Source organism: Corythoichthys intestinalis, chromosome 13 (genome assembly GCF_030265065.1).
Source record: "Corythoichthys intestinalis isolate RoL2023-P3 chromosome 13, ASM3026506v1, whole genome shotgun sequence".
NCBI classification, from domain to species: Eukaryota; Metazoa; Chordata; class Actinopteri; order Syngnathiformes; family Syngnathidae; genus Corythoichthys; species Corythoichthys intestinalis.
In genome coordinates this window covers 42,329,666-42,344,947 of record NC_080407.1, presented here as the reverse complement: position 1 = coordinate 42,344,947, position 15,282 = coordinate 42,329,666, and the positions used below count along the sequence as shown (strand labels likewise).

At 41.5% G+C, this 15,282-nt stretch overlaps 1 protein-coding gene across 4 annotated transcripts; it reads left to right on the top strand.

Annotated features, from left to right (window-relative positions):
* mtmr1a (myotubularin related protein 1a) lies at positions 1 to 12,284 on the top strand. 4 transcript variants are annotated; one of them, XR_009066737.1, is made up of 16 exons: positions 1 to 1,146; positions 1,366 to 1,453; positions 1,554 to 1,619; positions 8,397 to 8,472; positions 8,534 to 8,622; positions 8,694 to 8,900; positions 8,967 to 9,050; positions 9,104 to 9,253; positions 9,308 to 9,496; positions 9,563 to 9,748; positions 9,904 to 10,062; positions 10,121 to 10,168; positions 10,265 to 10,357; positions 10,542 to 10,699; positions 10,764 to 10,892; positions 10,957 to 11,039. XR_009066737.1 is itself a non-coding variant. In XM_057855500.1 (16 exons), exons 1-16 carry the CDS (start codon positions 1,064 to 1,066, stop codon positions 11,110 to 11,112), a joined length of 1,965 nt encoding a protein of 654 aa, XP_057711483.1. In that variant the 5' UTR covers positions 1 to 1,063; the 3' UTR covers positions 11,113 to 12,281. The 4 variants fall into 4 exon arrangements, 3 of the variants coding, with proteins under 3 accessions (XP_057711483.1, XP_057711484.1, XP_057711485.1); XM_057855500.1 differs by having other exon boundaries at positions 10,760 to 10,892; positions 10,957 to 12,281; XM_057855501.1 differs by lacking the exon at positions 1,554 to 1,619 and having other exon boundaries at positions 10,760 to 10,892; positions 10,957 to 12,283.
* Positions 12,285 to 15,282: the final 2,998 nt, after the last annotated feature.

The window sequence follows — 15,282 nt, the reverse complement described above, 5'->3', positions numbered from 1 at the left end:
TGACTGGAAACCGGAAGTAACAAAATAAAAGCTGGAGCAGCTCAGACTGTTTGCTTATGTTGCTTGAAGATGAATAAAACCTACTTAACGGTAGCAGTCGGCTCTTGGACATGAATCATTGTGATAATAATATCTAGGTAAAATACACATTTAAGAGAAACTAAAGAGTGTGTTTTTCATGTCACTTTTGCTTACATGAGCCTAGTAAAGTTACTATGAATAGCCACAAGGGGTCTCTGTTGGACTGGACTGAGCAAACAGTCTGAGCTGCTCCAGCTTTTATTTGGTTACTTCCGGTCTCCAGTCATGTGAATTTGCATATTAAGCTAAATATTAAGTTTCAACAGTTTCCAGATTTAACATTTAAATTTGGTGTGTGTGTGTATATATATATGTATATATATGTATGTATATAATATATATATATATGTATATATATGTATGTATATAATATATATATATGTATATATATACATTTAGGATTTAAATTTAAGATTTACATTTAACATTTACATTTAAGATATATATTAAACATTCGGATTTAAGATATAAATTTAGGATATAAATTTAACATTTACATTTAAGATTTAAATATTTAATTCTGGATTTAAACATTAAGGTCCAATACTTGTTATTTAAAAATAAATATTGAAGTTGCTAAATAATGATTTAAATGTGCAACAAAAAAATGACTAAACTTTTTACACCACATTTTAAACACTGTGTGGCGCTAAATGTGAGAAAATGTCGTAATTTTCAGCATGAGCTGCTTTACAAACGGCGCCCCATACTCCTCAACTGCTTGGTTCTGTAAATATTACTGATTAAATTAATTTAAGGTGATGCGTGTCTGTGTTTCGATTCAATTTTGAAAACACGATTTTCAAATGTTTTTTTTCACGAATGTTTGTTTTTAAATATTCGAGCTGTGTTTGTGGCTCGACAGCGTCGTCGCGTTCATCATCATCATCCTTCCTAGTCTTTTGTGTCAGAGGAAACTGAAGCGAGCCACGCCCACTTGACCCAAAAACTGCGCCTGAAAGCAGCAAAATCGTCGGTCGGGATGGCGGACGGACTAGGAGCCGACCAAAATGGAACCTGGAGTTCTCCAGCTGTCAACAGCGAAAGTGGACCCGATCCAGACAGGTGATTGGTTTTGAAACGTCTGAGAAGAAAAACCGAGCATTGGGACAGTAGATGTGTTTCCTGAATGTCTTTTGTAATACGCCGACGTTACTAGATAGTTGATGTAAAAACGTTTGTTGACAAAACGGTCTTGAAAACCAGACTTGAATATTTAGCTAGCATTAGCTTAGCTCAGAACAAAAAAAAGCCGCGTTTTAATGCAAATATATGTGCGTGTAGTCCAACGGGCGGTCACGTGGAGTGGTGTAAACAGCTGATTGCGGCCACGTTATCCAGTCACATCTCTGCAAATTGTGACATCAACAAGGTACAAAGCAAGCCGAATGTTTTTGGACGTCAGTGTTGTGCAGTGTCTACACTGTAAGCCTGCTTTTTTGCTCCTCCTGGCTGCTACGCACGCGCAACAGGATCCTGCGGACGAGAGGCTCCGTTGCCACGGAGACGGAGACTCCGAGCATCCCTCCTCTGCTTTGGCAAGTGTCTGCTTCACCTTTTCTGGCCGTTCTATCACTTTGCAGGATCCGATTCTCCGGCTTCTTTACCTTTTGGAGTCCGTCAAGGTTGAAACCAAGGGCGTAGGTTTGGTCTCAACATTGGTAGGGACGATAACGTGCATGTACACTTATTGCTCAGGATGGAACATTAATAAGACCAAACAGTCGTGCAGACAGTAGCGGCGTCGCGTCCCATTAGGCAAACTAGGCAATTGCCTAGGGCCACCAGCCAGCAGGGGCCCCCAGAGTGGGGGGAGTAGGGAGTGTTTCAATACCATGGAATCATTTGGCAGATTATCTAATGATTCTGTTATCAATTCCAATCAGCACTAACCATGTCACGTAGATTATACATGTTTAACAAAGTCCAATCAGCTATTAATACCACATGACTGTTTAAAGAGTGACACACCAAGTACTCTCTGGAAAGTCCTTGCCGAGTTGTTTTCACAGCCCACCTCATTATTCATGTGACTACTTAAATGATTTTTCCAAAAAAAGTCTATCAATGGGTCTATGTATTCCTCGTCAAATACTCTATCAGAAAAATCTAACATATATGCATCTAAAATAATCCTAAACGATTTTATTAGCAATTTTAATACTCGTTTTAGCAAGGTTCCTTGGGTATGCGTACGTTCCCATAGTAACCAGTCCTGTTGTTGTCCTACGTCACAAGCGCTGCGTATTCTGGGAGCGAGAAAAGGCGTAAGGTGCGCATTTCGAGCAGAGGACGGCCACCTATTAAAATGTGTGCGTCCATGAACGAATGTAAGTACATCCATATGAGTCAGTGTAAAGTGCTTATTTTTCGCCACTTTTATGGCCAATATGACCGCACGTGCACGCAGCGCGCCCCCCCCCCCCCCCCAACCTTTGTGTTCATTATACTGCGCGAGTATGTGTGTCACGTGACTCAGAAGGGCCCCATGTTGCTTGTTGCCTGGGGCCGCCGGGGACCCTTGCTATGCCTCGTGCTGCAACGATTAATCGATTAACTCGAGTATTCGATTAGGAAAAAAAGATTTGAATTTTACTGCTTCGAGTATTCGTTTAATTAAAATGTTGTAATGGTTTATTTTGAAAGTGTTTGCATCGAGTTTGATTGATTTGGTTGGATACGCTGCCCTCTGGTCTGCCTCATTTCACATGGCTGAATCCAGCTGCTCTCTGTTAAGACCAACATAAGCGAAGTTTTTGTTTGAGCTAATGTTTTTTTTTAATGCATTCATAATTTATTTTGTAAGTATATTTAGCCGTTTTAAGTGGGAATATGTGTCTAAACCAAGGGTGTAATGGTACATGTATTGAACCGTTTCGGTACGGGGTGCTCGGTTCGGAACGGAGGTGTACCGAACGAGTTTCTGATGCAAGGTAACCTTTACTTTTCGAGGCTGTGAGTCGATCGGGTTACAGTTTCTTTGTGTAGATTATATTTACTCCGTCTTCTCTACTATAATGAGGACCAACACGGTAGGACAGTATATAACCCAGAAATGTCAACGGCGCGACAACGCAGTGAAACGCGGGCGTTAAAGTCAATCAGCCAATGCACACCAGTCGCAGTGCGGCCGCGTGTTAGACGCGTCCCAGAAGCGGCTCAACGCGACGCACGCGAAAAGAACGGCAGAGTTTATTATTTGACGCGAGACGCGGCCCTCCTGCGTCAATACTACTAGCTAGGATTGGGCAGACCGTAAGTCACTCGTGTAAAAATACGGTGGATTCGGTCGATTTTCAAACTAATATGCAATCGTAACCCACTTTTTGAGTCCATCAGATCTCTTTAAGTGGTAGATCGGGGCACAGTTGACTTGTCTTAGTTGATTTACTGCTGTCTTCTCTGCTATAATAATAACCAACATGGCCCTGTGTTCAATACAAAACCCTCCTACAACAACAAAACAATTAGGAACTAATATTCACAAAGGAACTAAAGTTATACAAAAAATATACAATATAAATGAATACTACATCACATTTGTAAAATATAAACATGTAATAAAATAAATACTAGCCCATTTAAATAAAATAAATTGAAATGAGCTAAAACACCTGTAAATAAATGATAAGAATAATACACAGATCCTGCTTACACAATTAAATTTATTAATTTCTGTGTGGTGCTTTAACTTAAGAAAATCCACCGATAAAGCTTTTGAAAACTGTTCATAAGAAAAAAGATTCATTGAGGCATTTCACTTGTAAAATACATGTTAAAATCTTTGTCATTGGGATTGCTTTTCTCTTTAGCACAGGACTTCTTTTTTCGTCTTTCTTTCAGAAAGAAATCTGACCAATACGCGAGGTCTGAAAGGCAAATTGTTGTTGGATTATTATCTTTAAATACCCGCTACTTTTTGAGCCGAATTCTAGCTTTGTATAGGCTAATGTTCCTATTGTTGAAAGCACAAAGGTGTGTAATAAACAACTAGCACATTTATATTTTGTGTTTTGTTTTCTTACCGTACCGAAAATGAACCGAACCGTGACCTCAAAACCGAGGTACGTACCGGACCGAGATGTTTGTGTACCGTTACACCCCTAGTCTGAACCATTGGTTCAGAGCATTGTTTAAAAAAAAAAAAAAAAAAAGTTGGCATTTTATAGCATTTAAGCTAGCGGACTTTTGCCATGTAAGTTGGCCAATTGTTCTTTTGTTGTACCAAGTCTGTGGTTTTCTCTATAATTTTGTAGACCATTTGAGGCTCAGCTCAGGTATTTAAATGTTTCATGTTCCTTAACCGATTACTTGACTAAAATAATCGATAGCGGCAGCCCTACTAAACAGATTGGGTGAATGGGGGTCAGGGCTACATTTCTCATGAATATGAACCTAAAATTAATTGATAGGCTGAATCAGGGGTGCTCATTATGTTTATCAGGATCGACCAGTCAGTCGCAACGCTCGTGTGGGGAAAGCTCGCTGGATAAAAAAAAAAAAGAGAAAAAAAATTATATACATACATGACTGTTGATTCACAACTAAAGACTCTATTTCAAGAGTTCGGACGTGGTAAGCTAACGTTTTGGGTGTTGCGTTAACTCCGAACGGATGTACACTACCGTTCAAAAGTTTGGGGTCACTTTTTTTTTCAAAATGGAAGAAATTTCTCAGTTTTTTTCAATGGAAATAACATTAAACTAATCAGAAAACACTCTATATATTATTAAAATGGCAAATGACTATTTTAGCTGGAAACGTTCTGTTTTAATTCAATATCTACGTAGTTTTGTAAAGAGGCCCATTTGCAGCAAACATCACTCCAGTGTTCTAATGGTACATTGTGCTTGCTAAGTTGCCTTAGAAGGATAATAGATGATTAGAAAACCTTGTGCAATTATGTTGGCACAGCTCAAGATAGTTTAGGTGGTTAGAGAAGCTATAAAACTAATCTTTCTTTGAGCTAATTGGGTATCTGGAGCATCACCTTTGTGTGTTTGATTAAAGTCTCAAAATGGCAAGAAAAAGACAACTTTCACGTGAAACTCGACAATCTGTTCTTAGAAATGAAGGCTATTCCATAAGAGAAATTGCCAAGAAATTGAAGTTTTCCTATAACGCTGTGTACCACTCCCTTCGGAGAGCAGCACAAACAAGATCTAACCAGAGTAGAAAGAGAAGCGGGAGGCCCCGCTGCACTACCGAGCAAGAAGACAAGTACATAAGAGTCTCTAGTTTGAGAAATAGATGCGTCGCAGGTCCGCAGGTCCTCATCTAGCAGTTTCATTAAATACCGTATTGGCCCGAATATAAGACGACCCTGGTTATAAGACGACCCCCTATTTTTCAAGACTCAAGTTTGAAAAAAGACTTTTTGAACACCAAATTAATTTTTATACAGAAAATAATTACATCCGAAACATATGATTATAACAATATATTTGAGAGAAAAAGTCTTAATATCTGAACATTCAAATATGTAAACTAATGTGCAATCACATTTGTAAATGAATGGCTTCTGGTTTTTGAAATGTAAATAAATCAATCTATTGTGACAAAACAACAAAATTGCAATAACTGCATTAACAATCAAAATGAAGTCTAACTGTAACTGCAGTCTTGAAACAAATCTGAATAAGGAAAAAAAATTGCAATAAAATAATGCAAACTAGTTGAACGAGAGAAGCTGAGATCTGTCATGACAGAAAATCGCTTCAACGATATCTGGCGCCATCTAGTGTTGTGAATGAGGAGAGTAGCTGAGATCTGTCATGACAGAACATTGCTTCAATGATATCTGGCGCCATCTAGCGTCATGAATGGGTATAATGTCTAGACCGCGAATATAGGACAACCCCCTCTTTTTCAGTCTCATTTCTATGCAAAAAACACCGTCTAATATTCGGGCCAATACGGGTAATACCCGTGAAACGCCAGTGTCAATGTCGACATTGAAGAGACGACACCTGGATGCTGGCTTTGAGGGCAGTGTGGCAAAAAAAAGAGCCATATCTGAGACAGACTAATAAAAGCAAACGATTAATATAGGCAAAAGAACACAAACATTGAACAGAGGAAGATTGGAAAAACTGTTATTGACAGACGAATCATAGTTTGAAGTGGTTGGACTTTGGATCAGAGAAAAACATTTGTGAGATGCAGAACAACTGGAACTGGAAGAGTGCTTGATGTCATCTGTCAACCATGGTGAAGGTATTGTGATGGTCTGAGGTTGCTTTGGTGCTGGTAAAGTGGAAGATTTGTACAAGGTCAACGGGATTTTAAAAAGGAAGGCTATCACTCCATTTTGCAACGCTATGTAATACCCTGCGGACAACGCTCGATTGGAGTCAATTTCATCCTACAACATGACAATGACCTCCTGTACACCTCCAAATTATGCAAGAATTATTTAGGAATGAAGCAGGCAGCTGGTATTCTATCTGTAATGGAGTGGCCAACACAGTCAACAGATCTCCAACCCATTGAGCTGTTGTGGGAGCAGCTTGACCGTATGGTACGCAAGAAGTGCCCATCAAGCCAATCCAACTTGTGGGAGGTGCTTCTGGATGCGTGGTGTGAAGTTTCTCCAGATTACCTCAACAAATAAACAGCTATTGTGTCATTGGTCTGCAAAACTGTAACTGTTGCAAAGGGAGCATTCTTTGAGAAAAGCAAAGTTTGAAGGAGAAAATGATTATTTCAAATAAAAATCCTTATTTCTAACCTTGTCAATTTCTTGACTATATTTTCTACTCATTTGAATTGTCTGGGTGACCCCAAAGTTTTGAACGGTAGTGTAGTTAATTATGTTGTGTTGTGTGAGCAACATATTAGGTTATGCAGCACCCGTCTCTCTCTAAGCAGCTGCTTGCTCACATATTTCTGTATCTATAGTTCCCAGCAGAGTTCACTACATTTCTCACAGTTTAATCAACGTTAACGGTAGAAAACACAAACAGTAGGACAATTCTCTAAGCAGCTTCCTACTCGAGTTTTGCAGGTTAGCAAGTTCACACAGTTTAATGTTATGTTAACTCTAATGCAGGTTGGACTTTCAGTAGCAAAATTAGTGGTGTGTTTCCCCACGTCCACAACATTGGCATCTTTTTGAATTACTTAAAGTGGCTGCTGCTGGCCGAAGAAAACTTGTAACATCCGTCCCCTTCGAAAGGAAGGGAGGAGGTGGTATGTTGTCGACATGTATTTCTGTCGGGACTTTGTGAGCGTGCGTGTGTGTATCGGGGGGTGGGTCAAGTCGTCAGCCAATCAAACGTGCCTTTGAAAGGGGAAAAAAATGGACCGGCGCATTCATAAAGTGAAAAGGGGTAAATGTGAGTTTGAACTACGGCTGTCAAACGATTAAAATTTTTAATCGAGTTAATTACAGCTTAAAAATTAATTAATCGGGATTAATCGCAATTCAAACCATCTATAAAATACAGTGGGGAGAACAAGTAACAAGTATTTGATACACTGCCAATGAGTTTTCCCATTGGCAGTGTATCAAATACTTGTTCTCCCCACTGTATGCCATATTTTTCCAGTAAATTATTGTTAGAATGGAAAGATAAGACACAAGACGGATATATACATTCTACATACGGTACATAAGTACTGTATTTGTTTATTATAACAATAAATCAACAAGATGGCATTAACATTCTCTTAAAGCGATCCATGGATAGAAAGACTTGTAGTTCTTGAAAGATAAATGTTAGTACAAGTTATAGATTTTTTACATTAGAACCCCTCTTAATGTTTTGGTTTTATTAAAATTTGTAAGATTTTCAATCAAAAAATAGACTAGTAGCTCGCCATTGTTGATGTCAATAATTACACCATGCTCACTCATGGTACTAACCCATAAAATCAGTTTGACCCAAGCGCCAGCAGAGGGCGCCAAACACCACAAAACAAGTAACATTACACTGTACTGTCATTTTATTCTGTTTGAGCGGGGCATGTGCGTTAATTGCGTCAAATATTTTAACGGGATTAATTTTAAAAATTAATTACAGCCCGTTAACGCGATATTTTTGACAGCCCTAGTTTGAACATAATGAAAATAATTCACTTATGGTAGGGTCAATTCTATACTTACAATATATGGGAAGACAATCTAAATTACCTGTTTAACTCATTATATAATGCAGATAATGTTGCTTAAAGGTTGGTGGGAACAATTTGAGCATCCTGACAAATTGGTAGTGTTATGTCCCTACCATCCCTATGCAAACCTAAGCCCTTGGTTAAAACATCTTGTCCATGTTTGAAGAATCTCACCGATTACTCCCGTGTCTTATGTGTAGAGCTTTCCGAGACCGAAAATGACGGAAAAAACCAATGGAGTTCCTCTCCTGCCGGGGGAAAACATCCAAATGACGAGTGAGTTTATAACTCCTCCTTTTTGATTGCCCATCATTTACATGTTTACCTTTTTCTCCAGTGGAGGACGTGACGTACGTTTGTCCCTATAGCGGTTTGCTGAACGGAACTCTTACCATCACTGATTATAAACTCTACTTCAGCAGCACTGTAAGGGGAGCGTGTGGAACGGTTTTTCAAATGTGCTCAAAAACTCAGGTTCCCAGTCTCAAATCTCTCAGGAGTCTCCGTTTGTTCTGGCTGTCAACTTGGGCGTCATCAGCCGCCTGGAGACAGTAGGCATCCCAGACGGAGGCGAGAACACTGAGGGACTGGAGCTGGTCTGCAAGGACCTGAGGAGTCTGAAGTTCGCATACAAGACGGGGATGGTCGGCACGGATGTGGCGAGGACTCTGTCGTCGCGAGCTTTCCCGCTGTCCAACGAAATGGTCAGTTGATATGTGAGAATCGCGGCGAAGGTCTCTCTGTTCAATCTCGTAAATGTCCATGCGCAGACCTTATTCGCCTTCCGCTACGAGCAACGCTTTCCCGCAGATGGCTGGAAGGTGTACGACCCACTGGCTGAGTGGCGAAGACAGGTGAGAAACGTCTTGAACTTTGGAGCGATGTCTTGAACTTTCCGAGTTCTTAGGGTCTCCCCAATGAGTCCTGGACTGTCAGCCGCCTGAACGCATCCTACCAGCTGTGTGACACATACCCTTCCTTACTGGTCGTCCCCACCAACATCTCGGATGAGGACATTAAGCGGGCGGCGGGCTTCCGGGCCAAGCGCCGCATTCCGGTAGGTGGGATTTTTCTCTACATGGAGACGATCTGTGACGCTCTCTGCTTCCAGACGCTGTCTTGGATCCACCCCGAGTCGCAGGCGGCCCTGGTGCGTTGTGGCCAACCTCTGGTGGGCCCGACAGACCGCCGCTGCAAAGAGGACGAGCGCCTCCTTCAGCTTATCATGGACGCTAACGCGCAGGCCCACAAGCTCTGCATCTTCGACGCCAGACATTACAGCGTCGCGCGGAGCAACAAAGTACTCCACGAAGACTGCCATTAAGTCGCGCCTTTCAGATTTTAACTGAGTCTTCTGCCGTTGCAGGAAAAGGACGGCGGCTACGAAAATGAAAGCTTTTACACTAATGTGGAGCTCAGCTTCCTGGAGATCCCTAACATCCACGTGATGCGCGAGTCCCTCAGGAAGTTGAAGGACGTGCTATACCCCACCATCGACCAAGCGCACTGGCACTCCAACATTGAGCGCACCCATTGGCTGGAGTATATAGGGGTACGTTAGAGTTGCCAAAAGTCCCAGATTGGGTGGGACAACCTGGAATATAAGAAGTTCCGAGTAGTACAGCCGCCAGTACCAATCAGAACTTCCTATATTCCGGGGTTTCTGAATGTTTCTGAATGTTTTTTCACGAGGTTCGTATTTGCTAGCTCCTGCTATGCGGAGCATCCCAGATAGCTTCCAAGTTGGAGGGCGCGCAGACGTCGGTGGTGGTCCACTGCAGCGACGGTTGGGACAGGACTGCTCAGCTGACGTCTCTGGCCATGCTCATGTTGGATTCCCACTACCGGACGCTTCAAGGTTTCCAGGTATGCTGCCGCTGGCCTACATTTCTTTCACGTTGTCATATCATCCCTCTGCTCGTAGGTTCTGGTGGAGAAGGAATGGATCAGCTTCGGACACAAGTTTGCTGCTGTAAGTCTGACATCCCTAGAAGCGATGGACTTTGGACAGTTGAAAGCTATCATGGAAGCTACCGAATTTAAAATAGCTTTGCTTTCCTATCGTTAGCGCGTAGGCCACGGCGAAGATGACCACGGCAACTCTGAGCGCTCTCCTCTCTTCGTTCAATTCGTGGACTGCGTGTGGCAGATGACCCGCCAGGTGCGTAGTGCCTAGGGTTGCCAACAGTCCCAGATTGTAAGGGACATCCTAGAATTTAGGAAGTTTGGGCAACGGTACCAATCCAAACTTCCTAATTTCCAGGTTGTCCCGTCCTAGTGGCAACCCTAGTAGCATCCGATTTTCCCAGGCTTGATCCGACGACCTTACTTTCTAAAACCACTAGTTCCCGGCGGCCTTCGAGTTCAATGAGCTTTTCCTGCTCACACTGCTGGACCACCTATACAGTTGCCTCTTCGGAACCTTTCTGTGCAACTCTGAAGAGGAGCGTGCCGCCCAGGAAATCCCGACAAGGACAGCGTCCCTGTGGTCCTACGTCAACAGGTGAGAGACTCTTCCTTGAGAGCTCGTTTGCCATCTACTCCCGTCGACAATTTTGTCCAGCCAGTTTGACGATTTCCGCAACCCTCTCTACGTGAATGAGCGCCACCGAGCGCTCTACCCTTTGGCTACCCTCCGGCATCTGGAGCTGTGGACCGCCTACTACGCGCGATGGAACCCACGCATGAGACCGCAGGTGAGTCCCTCCTCGCCCGTAGAGATTCATTCCAAGCATTCCCGGTCTGCATGTTCCCTTGCAGGTGCCGCAGCATCAGACGTTAAAGGATCTGCTGCTACTGCGGGCCCAACTGGAACGCAGAGTGGACGAGCTGCGCAGAGAGGTTGAGGCAAACTCGCCAAAGTCCTCGCCGGAGCGTGCCAACACTGCTACCACCGCGCTGAGCGCCGTGGTCTGATTATTCCAACTTTAATGTGCAATAGTTTTAGGTCTCCCACACATGAAGAACTCAACCTTAGCCCCGTTTTCAACGGAATTTTCTAATTACGCTCTCACACCTTAAAAATATCACACTCCCACTATGTCGGAGGGGTTTGTTCTTCCCAGCTAGCAGCGTTACGTCAGTGTATCAACTCTCATTTAGAGAACATTTCCTTATTTCCTTCCCAGTTCCTTATAAAATCACAGAAGAGTGTTAGCCTAGCAACGTGATCAAGATCCCGGTAAGTCCTATTGCTTACAGGACACACTTGCTAAATGTTGTACGAACTGTTACGGATTGCTTGATTGAAACGTCGGTATTGTATATTTTAAAAACCACAGAACAATTCTGCACTAACTTGGGGTACACTGTCGTGTAAATCGGGTGTCAAAGAAAAAATGGATGTCGAGTGCTGCCAATGGCACTGGAAGATGAAGATTCAGAGCCAGTCCTACCAGTTTGAGTCAATTGGACATCTATCGCTGTCAGTGGAAGCCAAAGAGTTCATTTTTGGTCACTTACTTTTGGTTTCAGGGCATTTTGGGGTCTTAGGTAGGGTTGCCACCTTTCAGAAATTGAAATACAGGACGCCCCCCTCGTGCCCAAAGCTGTACAGGCAGGAAAAAAAGGGACATCCACAAAACTCCTAAAATGCATAGAAATGTACCAATTCATATATATTCCGTATTGGTTCAATACAGAACACAACATTTAATTCCCAATTACAGATCGTTCCTTATTTCAAGGGACGGGTGGCACCCCTAGTGATGGGACTTCCTTGATCATTCATTGGCCATTGACGGTGCTAGATATCAATTCCAGGGCTTTGTTTTGATGTTGTTGTCGAGAACATTCCTATGAAAGGATACAACCCCTAGCAAAAAAGTATGGAATCGCCAGTCTCGGATCAGGTTGCAGTCTCTGAGGCATGGACTTGATGAGTATTCTTCATGAATTTGGTGCCAACTCTCTTTGATTGCGGTTGCCAGATCATCCTTGCAGGTTGGAGCCTTGCTGTGGACCATTTTTTTCAATTTACACTACAGGTTTTCAATAGGTTTGAGATCTGGGCTGTTTGCAGGCCATGACATTGACTAGATGAGTCTTTCTCCAAGGAATGCTTTAACGGTTTTAGCTCTGTGGCATGATGCATTGTCATCTTGGAAAATGACACACATTTTCAATTGAAGGGGTAAGAATGCTGTCTAAAATTTCAATGTAAACTTGTGCATTTATTGAAGATTAAACCACAGCCATCTCCCCAGTGCCTTTGCCTGACATGCAGCCCCATATCATCAAGGACTGAGGGACTTTTGATGTTTTCTTCAGGCAGTCATCTTTGTAAATCTCACTGGAACAGCACCAAACAAAAGTTCCAGCATCATCACCTTATCAAGAGTCAAGAATCTGCATTTGACAAGGTGTCAAGGGTCAAGAATCTGCATTGGACAAGGTGATGATGCTGCAACTTTTGTTTGGTGTTGTTCCAGTGAGATTTACAAAGATGGTTGCATGAAGAAAACATAAAAATTCCCTCAGTCCTTGGTGATATGGGGCTGCATGTCAGGCAATCTTCAATAAATGCACAAGTTTACTTTGACATATAAGACAGTTTTTTTATCCCTTCAATTGAAAATATGTCATTTTCCAAGATGACAGTGCATTATGCCACTGAGTGTGAGATTTTGACAGTATGATAACCTTAAGCAAAAATATTCATATCACGTATCACGGAATTGAAATTATAGTTCTAAAATGTGTTATTTTGAAATGTATGGGTTAAAAAAAATCCATATTATATTTCATATATAACATTTGCAAATTGTCACAGCAACATGAATATAGTGTTAAAATAGATAAATAATATCATAAAAAATAGTGAATGAATGAATGAAATGTTTATTGTCAACATCATCGGTATCATTGACAGTTACAAAATGTGGGATAATTTGGCCAAAGAAAGAGAATCATTGACCGTCACAAAATATGGAATAATTTGCCCGAAAAGACCGATGACAGACAAAGGAAGACGGGAAAAAGCATATGCTCATCAATACCCGTCCCCCTACAGCCCGGGACGCACAGTCTAGCATGGTAGAGTTGCATACATCACATTACATGAGCTTTTATTTTCCGTTTTTTTTTTTTTTTTTTTTTTTGCCGTTGGTTTGGTGTAGGTCGCATTGTAGAGAAAATTCTGTCCAATGAGCTTAGCGTCCAGTCAAGCAGCTCCATTTCAGCTAACGTTAAAAGCACACAGCGCACGTTGCACTTGCAGATTAGAGATCTAAATTTGCTGCAGGGCATATCTTCAGGGCGTACAATGTTATGTCTTAGTCTCTGTCCCTGACATTCAATCATCCTTTTGTTGTCTTTGTCTTTTTGTTGTGGGAACATTTTTTTGTGGATGTGTGTGTGCCAGTGGAGTTATGTGTCATTTTGGTTCGAGTAGCGATTTAGAATGGTTTCCTTGTACATCTTTTTGAAGTAACTAAATGATTCTATACTCGTAAGTGCTGCATCACATGTATTCCATAGGCAAGCCCCAATGTTCGTAATCGAGAAAGATTTTAAGGTTGATAGGAAAACAATCTGATTCCTCGTAATTTGATCCCCTCAGTTGGAATCGAGCTTTTGTAGGTTAGGCGGGAGACAGTTTGCGTGGGCCTTGTACGTCATTTGAACAGTTTTGAAGTTAGTCATGAAGTAATAAAAGTTTAATAGCTTGGATTTAATGTAGAGCTCATTTGTGTGTGCTCTGAGCGGTGCGTTGTGAATGATCCGAATTGCCTTTTTTTGAACGATAAAAAGAGGATAAAGGTGAATTGTGTGTGTGTCCCCAAATTTCCGAACAGTAACTGAGGTGCGGCAAGACAAGTGCGCTGTAAAGAGTTTATAGAGCCCTCTCATCTAGCATATTTTGGGCTCTAAAGTAAATGGAAATGCTCCTAGCAAGCTTATTGCGTAGTCGCTCCACATGGGCCTTACATGTTAGTAAGTCGTCTAGTACTACACCTAAGAGTTTGTCCTGCCGTACTCTTTGTATCATAACATTACTACTACATTATAACATACACACACATAAATAACGACATTACTTTAAATACAATTGAAATAAATAGAACTTATAGACTAAACCCACAGCCACAGCTCAAGTTGCTCAACAATAGTACAAAAATAATTATTTCCAGTCAAATTTTCCGATTGGTTTCGTCGGCATCGGCAGTATCAATCAGGACTTCTTATATCACCTTGTCAAGAGTCAAGAATCTGCATTGGACAAGGTGATGATGCTGGAACTTTAGTTTGGTGCCATTCCAGTGAGATTTACAAAGATGACTGCCTGAAGAAAACATCAAAATTCCCTCTGTCCTTGATGATACGGGGCTGCATTTAAGGCAAAACCACTGGGGAGATGGCTGTGGTTAAATCTTCAATAAATGCAAAAGTTTACATGAAAATTTTAGCCTTCTTATCCCTTCAATTGAAAATATGTCATTTTCCAAGATGACAATGCATCAGGCCACAGAGCTAAAACTTTTAAAGCATTCCTTGGAGAAAGACTCATCCAGTCAATGTCATGGCCTGCAAATAGCCCAGATCTCAACCCTATTGAAAACCTGTGGTGGAAATTGAAAAAAAATGGTCCACAGCAAGGCTCCGACCTGCAAGGATGATCTTGTAACTGCAATTAAAGAGGGTTGGCACCAAATTGATGAAGAATACTCATCAAGTCTATGCCTCAGAGACTGAAAGCTGTCAAAAAAGCAAGAGGTGGTGCTACTAAATACTAGAGATGTGTTTTGATTGTTATTTCTTTGTTTGTTTCTCATGATTCCATATATTTTTCCCTGCACTTGCTCTATAAAAGTAACATTTACTGACCACCACAATGTTTTTTATTCATTTCTTTTAGTGTTTCTGAATGCTCAAGAGTTGCACTTTTGAACTAATTCATTATTTTTTCAAGTTTTTTTTAATCTGAGTTTGTTCTACGTGATAAAATATCTGAGTGAGTGGTCGTCCGAGACTTTTTGCTAGGGGTTGTGTATATCTTGTGTATAGTCTGCATTGACATTAGATGAGCCAGACTTCAGCTGTTTTTACATTGATCTGCAGTAACTTTAGCATTTTAACATATACAAA

Coding starts and splice junctions, on each gene's coding strand:
- mtmr1a (XM_057855500.1), top strand. CDS start 1,064: ATGGCGGACGGACTAGGAGCCGACCAAAATGGAACCTGGAGTTCTCCA. Junction 9,749..9,903: donor ATTGGCTGGAGTATATAGGG/GTACGTTAGAGT, acceptor CGTATTTGCTAG/CTCCTGCTATGCGGAGCATC. Junction 10,169..10,264: donor TCGGACACAAGTTTGCTGCT/GTAAGTCTGACA, acceptor TCCTATCGTTAG/CGCGTAGGCCACGGCGAAGA.